General features: G+C 34.0%; 1 protein-coding gene across 23 annotated transcripts in view; it reads left to right on the forward strand.

Annotated features, from left to right (window-relative positions):
• ANKRD28 (ankyrin repeat domain 28) overlaps positions 1-12,015 on the forward strand; it is a 191,803-nt gene that overhangs the window by 62,190 nt on the left and 117,598 nt on the right. For 9 of the 23 annotated variants that reach the window (XR_012430663.1, XR_010584705.2, XM_045385170.2 and 6 more), the window contains one exon: positions 4,157-4,240. The exons of 1 other annotated variant lie outside the window; for it this stretch is intronic. Coding sequence is in view for 13 of the 22 variants with exons in the window: in XM_045385170.2 (XP_045241105.1) it covers positions 4,157-4,240 (84 nt within the window). In the remaining 9 variants the exon portion in view is untranslated. Of the gene's footprint in view, positions 1-1,282; positions 3,072-4,156; positions 4,241-12,015 lie in introns of those variants that run through there. 13 more of the 23 variants (XR_010584706.1, XM_065539357.1, XM_065539359.1 and 10 more) reach the window with 7 other exon arrangements.

Here is a 12,015-nt window from a genome sequence, read left to right on the forward strand (position 1 = left end):
TTGGCTTAAAAGTATTTTATATATTTTAAAATATAATGAATTGTTAGCATGTTTTAATTGGTACAAATATGTTAGTTATTGCTTCTTTCGTAGATTGATATATTTTATAGCTTTCAATGGTTCTTGTTTTAATTTCTGACATTCTTATATTATCTGTATCATGCTGGGTTTTTTATGGTTATAAGACTTGCTTTGAAGTACTCATTTGGAAATAACTTGTTTTAGAATATAGCAATAAATATTATATTCCTTTGTTATCTAAACTTTTCACAACCTTTATAGGTTACCTGTTTGTTAAGATCACTTTTATAAGCTAGTATTATAGGTTGCAAAGTTCTGGAGATGAGTGGTGAGAGTGTGTCTGTATGTGTGTGTACTCAGTGATAGCATAGCAGAATAGATTAGAAAGAGTATGTGTTTGAAATTATATACAGCTTTATTAATTTACACAACTTTGGGTAAAATACATCATTTCTGAGTCCATTTTTCCCTCTATAATGGGAATATAGCAAGATTATTGTATTAAATGAGAATGTGCAGCACATAGCATATCACAGATGTTCAAAAGTATGTTTATTAATAAAAATACTAGTTAATATGAAAAACACAGATTGAAGGGGGACCATGGTATTTTCTTTGTAAGTTTTCTCTTGAGAGATATCCCCCATGTTGGGTAAACAGAGAAAGAAGAAAAAAACAAACAAACAAATGATTGGTTTTGACATTTGTGACTTTGGGAAATTTATAGGGAGGGAGATTATTTGCATTACCCTGTATCCTTTTGACATAGGTGATTCAGGACGAAGGCCTTTTTTTTTTTTTTCTTAATGTACCTCTTTAACAGATTTTTAAGGCTTTATTCCCTATCCAAATGGGAAGGTAGGATTATTTTATTTCTTCAGTGAAAAATCAAATGATTTATATCATTTTAGGTTAGGATTTCTACATTATGAAATGTTTGCTTTTCCCTTTAAAATATGAATCAATGATTAAATTCACCAATTTAGAAATTGTTAGACAATCTTAAATTTCATTTGTTTAAACTTTGCATTCTAGAAAATAAAATACATCTGGCAGATTAAAACTGATCTTGGTAAAAATATGAATAAAACTATTTCATGGTTTTTATAATCTTATAAAATATTTCTCCATCTTTAAACTTTTATGAGTCCATTGCAGGCATATTCTTACTGCAACTGTCATCATAGGGTTAAACATTTGCTTTATTGTAACACACGAAAGCAGTTAAGCCGTTAGGAATTGTTTACTTGCTAAAACCACTGTTAGTCAGCAGAGGCAGTACACCAGATTTCCTTGTGGCTTTTAGTGGAAAATGTTAAAAGCGCACTCATTTTTCAGTTATAGAATTTTTTAGTTTGATCTGGATTAGTCACAGAACTGGCATGAACCTTCTAATTGTGAAGGCTGTCCAAATGCACTATTTTTTTCTCCTGCTAGAGGAAGCTACATCCCGAGCAGTAGCTCAGATCTCTGGTAAGTGTAACATGTGAGCATTACTAGGCATTTCATCCTGCGGGTCTGCAGTCTTTGCTCTTCAGACTGTTGCTCCATTGGAATGCTTCTGTGGGACTGATACTGAGGTTCTATAGATATTTTTTAAGGACCTACTCATTTGGGGATGTCAGCGGTGTTTTGCAAGATCATCTGAGGAACAAGAAAGCATTTGAAATCTGAAAAGGATAACTGTAGCGGTTTTCACAGTGGAAGGAAACTATATTGGCAAAGAGACAGATGATTGAATAAAGTAGTTGGCTCAAAGAAGATGCACAGTCTGCTGTTTTTTCCTCTGAATGAAGACTGTTTAATGGAAGCTGTATTCATGTGGAGATCAAAGGAAACACTGGAATGATAAACTACTATGTTTTTTTTTTCTCCCTCTTTTTTTTTTTTTTTTTAAGAAAACAAAAAGCCTGCAGCAGTAATTTGAGCTCAAATGCCTTCTAATTCCTTCACAGCCTGCTTGTTCTATTAGGATTCTCCACTAACACCATTTCTGCCTGGTGCCTGTGCCCTTTTGCTGGAGCAGCCACAGACAACTGCCTGATGGAGAAAGAATGAATGCTCTGCCTTGCTTATACTATCGATGGAAATAAAGCTAACTGTGTTTCTTCTATTATATGGGAAATCTGGATTAATCAAGCTGTATTCTAGTACCAAGAGTCGTATTGTCTCTTGTGATCTGACTCATCACATGTAAATGTACTGCAGCTTTGCTATTAATGCAGAGTGGTTTTGTTTTTTCTTTTTTTCGCCCCTTTCCCAAACACTGAAAGAATTGTTAACCTCTGAGCTTCATTTTCAGGATTTGTGCTGAGCTCTAGATCTTTTTTTTCTGTGAATAGTATCTGCATTAAACCAGTGATGAAGAAATGAAGACAAATTAGAAGTGGAAACAGAATAGTGAGATTTTATTTTTTATTTTCAATTATAAGCAAAACAGCTACTGGTAACTCTATGACCTTGCAGGAAACAGTGGGTATTGCTGTGATCATCGCTGTCATAGCAGTTGTTTCTCATTTCATTCTATATTGTGTGGTGGTGTGTCACCAAAAACAATGATTGTTTTGTGGAAGTAAATTTCAGAGATAGAGCAATAAGACTCTTTTGGTAGAGGAAAAATATTTTTAAATGAGCTTGGACTCAGTTTTAGTTATTGATATGTTGGTGTGAAATTTCTTCTTAAGTATTGCAGTAACCCAACAGAAATAATAGAATTTTGTTATATTTAGGAAGTTACAAATTATGTAGTCATAATTTTAAACTTGTTTTTCCAGTAGTACTTATTAACTTAAAAAAAAAAAAAACAGTTGTGCTGTTCGGAGAATGTTTGTAAGTGTTGTACAGAAGAGGAGGAAAAACTACTTGTGCTCTTCCAACTGTGACTTTTATCACATAGCTTGGAATTTAGTGTTTTAAAAGATCGAATGAGTCGAGTGTGTATTGTTGTTTTGGAGGAGGTAGAAGATGAGTCTCCTGCATTCATTTCTAAATTGCCACAGGAAAATAAATCCCTACATTCTCCACCTTCTGGAAATGTATTGGTAAGATATGTAAGTTTATATGTTTACTATATTCTACTGAACTAGTAGTATAAATCTTGTTTTTTAAGAGTAGATGTAGATTTCCAATAGTTTCTTTACAAACCCAAATTAAAGCAATATATGTGTAAATATGATGCAATAATATTTTTGTATAAAATGCACATTTCATTTTTACTTTTTCGAATAACATTTCAGTCTTTACTATGTCTTAATCTCTTAAAAAGACTGTTTAAAAATAATTTAAGAATTAGTAGTTATGGCAACCACATTTCTGTTTTCATTTTGTGGTTTCAGAAACTGACGTAACAAGAATCAGGAACTCTACATATTTTAGGAAAGGTTGACTACCCCTAGCAATACCAAAGCATGGCTTTTTCTGTAATGAATTTTATGTATTTACATGCAAGACTTTGTATGAGATTCAGTCTTCATCTTTAACCTTGGTTTTAGTGCTACTGTCAGCCGGCTCCTTGACTAGTATAGTATACCTTATCAAGAGTCTGTGTCGTTAAGAAATCATTATACTTAGTTATGCATGTGTTTGTCTTTTCAAGTTATTTAAGTATCCAGTATTTTTTGGTCTTTGATTAGTGGCTATTTTCATCAACTGCCAGGTTTGCTTTCTTGGGATTTGTATCTTTGTACCTGTAGTGCTAATCCATGTAAGATAATTTGATGCCCCAAACAGACCTTTTCAAAAGAGCCTTCCTTCATGGGCTGGAAATTGCTTAACAAGTTCTGTCCCACAAGTAGGTGTTGAGATCACACATTTGTATTTGGAAGAGTCTTTCTTTTTGTCATATACAGAAACAAAGGCTTCTACTTATAAGAAATGAAATAAAATCTGATTGTGTTTATTATACTACCTAAATTGGGTCAAACTGAATTCATTTTTTTTTTTTTTTTAATTAGGCTTTTTTTTTCCAAGTAGAAATCCTGTACTTTGACATGATTTGGTTTTATGAAACTTCTGGCTAATGTCGAAAGTGATTATTGCTACAGGGAAGAAAACTTGTAGATTCAGAAACTATGTAATATCCTTAGTCACCCCACATGGATGATTCTAATGTTTTTATTACTCTCTTATATTTTAGCCATCACTGGTGCAAGCTATATTTAACGGAGATCCTGATGAAGTTCGAGCACTAATATTTAAGAAAGAAGATGTTAACTTTCAGGTAAAACAGTTAATTCACTGATGCCAGCCTTTAAACTACTTATTAAAATTATTTCCTAGAATTGTGATTTTTGTTTATAAGACATAATATAACTCTGTAACACTTGTTTTAAATGAGGGCAGGAAGGTATTGAGGCAAAAGGGAAAACACTGGACATACACTCAGGGCAGTAATAGCCAGTAGGGGTCTTTTGTTCTCCCAGCTTTTTACTTTGAAATTTTTTAAACACAGGAAAGTTAAAAAAAACACTCTGACTACCCATATACCTTTCACTTATGTTTGGCATTGATAACATTTTGCCATATTTGCTTTATTGATATACATCTTTTACATGTATATGTAGTAAGTTGCAGAAATCATGATACTTCACCATTAAATACTTAACTGTGCATTTCAAATGAGGATTCTTTTAAGTGTATATCTAAATATAAGATCAGATTTGCTTTTTGTAAATAATCATGGTGAGTGTTTTATGATGATGGTTGATTAATTTTTGTCAGATTAGGTTTTCGGTAAAGTCATTGTTCGAAAAGTTTTCAGACTTAAAGATACAGTAGTATATTCACTGCTGACATGATGGACAGTTTTAGAAAGAGTGGATATACGGATAATTTTCTCTCTGTATGTTTTTTCAGTGGCCAGTATGTAGTTTACTAAATTGTAGCTGAAAGTACATTATGTACTCTAACAAAATTACATCCACTAATGTATATATTTTTACCAGAAACAAATGTACCCCTGAGTTATAGAGGGAGTGAAAAGTCATATGATTCACAAAGTCGCTGTGGCAACACCAAAACAGATGACCTAGAAATGATTGGGGTTTTAAGAAAGCACCCGTTGCAAGCTCATTTTTAACTCTCATCTTTCCTCCTTTTTTTTTTTTCTTGATACAATACTGCTGTGACCACTTAGGTAGATACAAAAAGGTTTTAGCTTATTTTTAAAACAATGGATTATCTGAATAGATTTGAGGCATTGGCTAAAACTGTTGTTAATTTTAACATTGGGTAATGAACAGAATGCTGTCATTATATATTTTTTAAAGCTTTTTCTAAGTGAATTGACTTCAAGTTTATATTTAGTTGGAAACATGCACCTAATTCAGGACATATGTATGTATGTGTGTATTTAGAGACAGAGTCTGGCTCTGTTGCCCAGCTGGAGTGCAGTGGCATGATAGCTCACTGCAACCTCTACCTCCCAGGTTCAAGCGATTCTCCTGCCTCGGCCTCCCGAGTGGCTGGGACTACAGGCACCTGCCACCACGCCCAACTAATTTTTGTGTTTTGAGTAGAGACAGAGTTTCATTCACCATGTTGGCCAGGCTGGTCTCAAACTCCTGATCTCAGGTGATCCGCCCGCCTTGGCCTCCCAAAGTGCTGGGATTATAGGCGTGAGGCACTGCGCCTGGCCATGGTTTGTTTTAAATGGAGTGTCTGGTCACTTTACCCAGGGTATACTGAAGAGTGTGCATTTCTAAGAAAATAGCTAAAAGGGTATATAGATGCACGAAAAGGTGGAAAACATGTTTTCTGTTCCATTTAACTCCTAAGGTTTTCTTGTTGTTTTGGTTTTATTTTAATAGTACTGACAAATACTACCTTGATTAGAAAGTTTGAACTGTAATTCCATTTACCAGGGCCAATTTCTCCATCATAACAAAGTTTATTACAGCTAACATTACTTTTATGTTATATTTAATTAATTTATCCTAAATTTAAAAAATATTCAGAGTCGTTGAGAGCATCAGCTCATTCATCAGTAGTCCTTTCTTGAGAGTGACTCTAACATTGTCTTCAGTGATACAGAGGTTTTTGACAACAACTTTTATGATTGCCTTTAGGCCTTTTCTCTCATGACCATTTCTTAGTAGTTGAGAGTGTTGCCTTAAAGTCAAGATTTATTAACTTTTTGGCCGTTATTTGAATTTAAGATGGTAAATATCTTATGATTTTGTTTGATAAGGAATCATATGGGGTTTTAAAAGGCAGTGGGTGTTAAATGCCCTTTTAATTGGTAATAAAATATTTTTAAGCTTTATGTCAGTGTGACTGTGGTATTTTTCCAAAGTAAATTTATTTAAATAAGTATTTGGAGAATAACACTGGACTTTTTGAAACTCAAGTTTCTCTTAAGTTTTTTGAAGTTGTTTTTATACATTTTTAGAATGGATATAAGTTCAGATTTATTTTTCTACCATTAAATAGTCATTGTATAATTTTAGATTAGTTTCTTTAGTCACACTCTGAAATTTTGAATTTTGTAGACCACTAAACAGCACCTTTCTTAGTAACACACCAAATAGATTTTTCTTTTTATTTTAGTGGGTTTTAAAAAAAATTTGTGGTTACATAGTAGAAGTCTATATTTATGGGGTACATGGGATGTTTTGGTACAGGCATATAATGTGAAATAATCGTATCATGAAGAATGAGGTATTCATCCCCTCAAGCATTTATCCTTTGATTTACAAACATTCCAATTACATTAAGTTATTTTAAAATATACAATTAAGTTGTTATTGACTCTAGTCACCCTATTGTGCTATCAAATAGTAGGTCTTATTCATTCTGTTTTTTTTGTACCCATTAACCATCCCCACCTCCCACTTAACCCCCCACTACTCTTCCCAGCCTCTGGTAACCATCCTTATGCTATATCCGTGAGTTCAATTGATTTGATGTTCAGATCCCACAAATAAGTGAGAACATGTGATGTTTGTTTTTCTGTGCCTGCCTTATTTCGGTTAACATAATGATCTCCAATTCTATCCATGTTGTTGCAAATGACTAGGTCTCTTTCTTTATGGCTGACCAGTACTCCATTGTGTATGTACCACATTTTCATTATCCATTCATCTGTTAATGGACACTTAGATTGCCTCCAAATGTTAGCTATTGTAAACAGTGCTGCAACAGGAGTGCAGATATCTCTTTGATATTCTGATATCCTTTATTTTGGATATATACACAGCAGTGGGATTGCTGGATCATATGGTAGCTCTGTGTTTAGTGTTTTGGGGGACCTCCAAACCGTTCTCCTTGGTGGTTGTACATTCCCACAAATGGTGTAAAAGGTTCCCTTTTCTTCACATCCTCACACTGCCTGACTCTTGGATAAAAGCCATTTGAACTGGGACAAGATGATATCTCTTTGAGTTTTGCATTTCGCTGATGATAGTGATGTTAAGAACCTTTTTGCTATTTGTGTGTCTTCTTTTGAGAAATGTCTATTCAGATCTTTTGCCCATTTTTTATCAGATTATTGGGTTTTTTCCTGTAGAGTTGTTTGAGCTCCTTATATTCTGGTTATGAATCCCTTGTCAGAGGGGTAGTTTGCAAATATTTTCTCCCATTCTGTGGGTTGTCTCTTCACTTTGTTGATTACTTCCTTTGCTGTGCAGAAGGTTTTTAACTTGATGTGATCCCATTTGTCCATTTTTGCTTTGGTTGCCTGTGCCTGTGGTCTGTTGCTCAGGAAATCTTTGCCCAGACTAATGTCCTGGAGATTTTCCCCACTGTTTTCTTGTATTAGATTCAGTTTGAGGTGTTTAATGCATTTTGATTTGATTTTTGTGTATGGCAAGAGATAGGGGTCTAGTTTCATGATTTTGCATGTGATTATCCAGTTTCCCAGCACCATTTATTAAAGAGACTATCTTTTCCCAGTGTATGTTCTTGGCACCTTTGTCAAAAATGAGTTCGCTGTAGGTGTTTGGATTTGGTTTTGGGTTCTCTATTCTGTTCTATTGGTACATGTGTCTGTTTTTATGACAGTACCATACTGTTTTGGTTACGATAGCTCTGTAGCATAATTTGAAGTTAGATAATGGGAATCCACCAGTTTTGTTCTTTTTGCTTGGAATAGCTTTGGCTATTCTGGGTCTTTTGTGGTTCCATATAAATTTTAGTATTTTTTCTATTCCTGTGAAGAATGTCATTGGTATTTTGATTGGGATTGCATTGAATCTGTAGATCGCTTTGGGTAGTGTGGACATTTTAACAGTATTGATTCATCCAGTCCGTGAACATGGAATATTTTTCCATTTTTTGGTATCCTCTTCAATTTTCTTCATTCGTGTTTTATTTTTTCCATTATAGAGATCTTTTACTTCTTTGGTTGATTCCAAAGTATTTAATTTTATGTGTGGCTATTGTAAACAGGTTTACTTTTTAACTTCTTTTTCACATTGTTCACTGTTGGCATATAGAAATGCTAGTGATGTTTGTACATTGATTTTGTGTTCTGGAACTTTACTGAATTTATCAGTTCTAGTTTTCTTGTGGAATGTTTAGGTTTTTCCAAATATAAGATTATATCACCAACAAACAGGTATAATTTGACTTCTTCCTTCCCAATTTGTGTGCCCTTTATGTCTTTCTCTTGTCTGATTGCGCTAGATAGGACTTCCAGTACTATGTTGAATAACAGTGGTGACAGTGGGCATCGTTGTTGTGTTGCAGGTCTTAGAGGAAAGACTTTCAGTTTTTCCCCATTCAGTATGATACTAGCTGTGGGTCTGTCATATGTGGCTTTTATTATGTTGAGGTATATTCCTTCCATATCCAGTTTTTTGAGGGTTTTTATCATGAAGGAATGTTGAATTTTTTAATCAAATGTTTTTTCTGCATCAATTGAAATGATCATATGGTTATTTTTTTTTTTTTTGATATGATGTATCTTGTTAATTGTGTGTTTTGAACCATCCTTGCATCCCAGAGATAAATCCCGCTTGGTCATGATGAATGATCTTTCTAATACATTGTTGAATTCAGTTTGCTGGGATTTTGTTGAGGATTTTTGCATCAATATTCATCAGAGATACTGGCCTGTAGTTTTCTTTTTTTAATGTGTCTTTGTCTGGTTTTGGTATCAGGGTAATACTGGCCTTGAATGAATTTGGAAGTATTCCCTCCTCTAATTTTTAGAATATTTTGAGTAGGATTGGTATTACTTTCTTTTTTAAATGTTTGTTAGAATTCAGCAGTAAAGCCATTGTGTCCTGGCCTTTTCTTTACTAGAAGACTTTTTATTACAGCTTTGATCTCATTATTTGTTATTGGTCTGTTCTGGTTTTGGATTTCCTCTTGTTTCAGTCTTGGTAGGTTGTGTGTGTCTAGGAATTTGTCCATTTCTTCTACATTTTCCAGTTTATCAGCATATATAGTTGTTGCTTACAGTAACCACTAACAAGCCTTTGGAATTCTGCAAATAAGTCGTAATGTTTCCTTTTTCATTTCTGATTTTATTCAGATCTTCTCTTTTTATCTTAGTCTGGCTAAAGGTTTGTCAATTTTATTTTTTTAAGTCAACTTTTTTTTTCCCCTAATAGATTTTTAACAAAACTTTAATTTAAAAAAATTATAGATTCATATTATTTGGTATGACATAAAGTCTTCTATGGTAGAAGTCATGTAACATAGTTTCACTAGCAAATACTAGAGTTTTATATTTGGCGGCTTTTGGCCACAGATACTTTTGACTACCTGAATAAATAGAGGTGTTTTGCTTGTTGTAATAATTTAATCTAGAGCATGGTAATTTGGGGTTAAAACAGCAATGTCAGAGCTCTGGGTGAGCTTCTCTGTGAAACTCTTGGCTTTCTTATAATAAAGAGATGACTGCTGCATCGTGTACTTATGAGAAACAACCAAAGAGAGTGGAATAGGGACTCTTCTGTACTTTTTTTTTTTTTTTTTTTTGAGAAGGAGTCTCGCTCTGTCGCCCAGGCTGGAGTGCAGTGGCCAGATCTCAGCTCACTGCAAGCTCTGCCTCCCGGGTTTACGCCATTCTCCTGCCTCAGCCTCCCGAGTAGCTGGGACTACAGGCGCCCGCCACCTCGCCCGGCTATCTTAAAACATCTCTTCCAGAGTCCCCACAAAATTCCTTCCTAAAGTTCCATTGGTTACAAGACTACTCTAAACTAATCACCAGCAAAGCAGTTGAAAGACCTAGATTTTCGTATCTTCTTACCCTTATTGGCTATACAAGTTGAGTGAATCCTGTTAACTTCAACCCTCACTTTTCCTTTTTTTTTTTCTCTTTTCTTTTTTTTGTAAATGTGTAGGGTTACATTAATGATCTTCACAGTCTTTCCCCACTCCAAATTCAGGATATTCTAAAAATTCTAAGTGACTTTCAGTGACCTCTTGCTTTTGCCCAGAAGCTTTCATTTGTGTTTTTAGAATTTTGTGACCAAAATAATAAATGCCTTTCCCTAAGATTTACTAGAACTTAATGCCATGTAGTGGAACCCAAATAAGTTAATCTGAAATATTAATGATACCACATTTTAGAGGAAAACTTTGATTCTTTATAAGAAAATTATTTTCTATACATACAATTTTTTTATTAAGAGTGTTAAAATTGGTGTTAATTGTAGAACTTTACTTTTGAGACAGACATAGGCATAAGCCATTTTATACTACTCAATTTAACTTGTACAACAGTTTTGTAAAGTTGACAGGTTAATGTTTCTACTAAAATTCACAAAAATTAACCTTCTGCAAAATCAGTATAGCAGAATGGGAATTTGAACCCGTGTCCAACTTAATAGTAACTGGAGAAATAAAGCATATTGTTGAGAGAGAAGTACACATCAATTGTATCTCAATAAAAGTGTTTAAAAAATAGGCTGAGGCACTAGCTGAGACCTTTCAGACCAAAGTTACTTTATTTCAGTTTGAAATTTAGGACATAATTTATCATATTTTTGCCATACCATATAACTATCAATATCTGTGTAAGTATAAATAATCATCAGCATATTTCTGAGTATGCAAGTATTGATACTTGAGCTTTATAGAAAATGCCAGTATTTACCTTCCACCAATTCATATAAACATATGCACTAAAATTGCTTTAAACACTGAACCTAGAGGAAAGGTAGTCTGTGAAGTTAATAATATATTTAATAACAGATAATAAATTTAAAATTTTTTGCTTGTCCATTGAAGTAGAATTTTTGTTAACTTGATGAAAAGATCCCATTTGTTACCAATGAACAGGATTAATAATAACCCAAATGCCCTCTAAGAGGGAAAGTTCTGCTAGTTAAATAAATTATGCTATGAAATACAGTTATAAAGAATGAAGAAAGTCTCTATAGACTAATATGGACTGACTCCTAAAATACATTGGGAATGAAAAAGGAAAATCAGAACTCACATATAACATGCTTACTAAAAATAAATACCTGAGTGGAATACAAATTTCTGTATTTTGAACCTGTATTTTGAAACTGCTGGTTCCAGTGGATAATACCTTCTTTGTTTCAGGACCACCGTAGTAATCATTTAGTCATAGTGACATAGGACATATACTTGGTTATGGATCTTGGGAGAAACCTCAAGATTGATGAAGAAAATTTACAAATTTGAAACTGGAATCTAGAGGCACTGGCTACACAGAGCTGGAGGGAGGTGTCATTTCTCTCCTGGGAGAAAGCTGAGTTGGTTCTTCTCTCATGCCTGCCCCCACCTTCACTCCATGTTCCATACAAGCCAGCTGAAAGCTGGGTAGATACACCTGAGATGGGGATCGAGGGTTGTGGGCTCCAACACTAGTTACTGTGAATAGCTATAAGAAAAGACCATGTACATACCTATGGTTTTAGGACAGAGGGTGCTTTTTTTTTCTCTTGTGTAAATGTCTAGTGGTGGAATGGTTGAATATACATGCTTAATTTTTTAAGAAACTGACCAACTGTTTACCAAACTGTTTGTATTATTTTACGTTCTCACCAGCAGGATATGAGAATCCTAAATTTTCCA

The sequence above is a fragment of the Macaca fascicularis genome, chromosome 2 (genome assembly GCF_037993035.2).
Source record: "Macaca fascicularis isolate 582-1 chromosome 2, T2T-MFA8v1.1".
Lineage (NCBI taxonomy): Eukaryota > Metazoa > Chordata > Mammalia > Primates > Cercopithecidae > Macaca > Macaca fascicularis.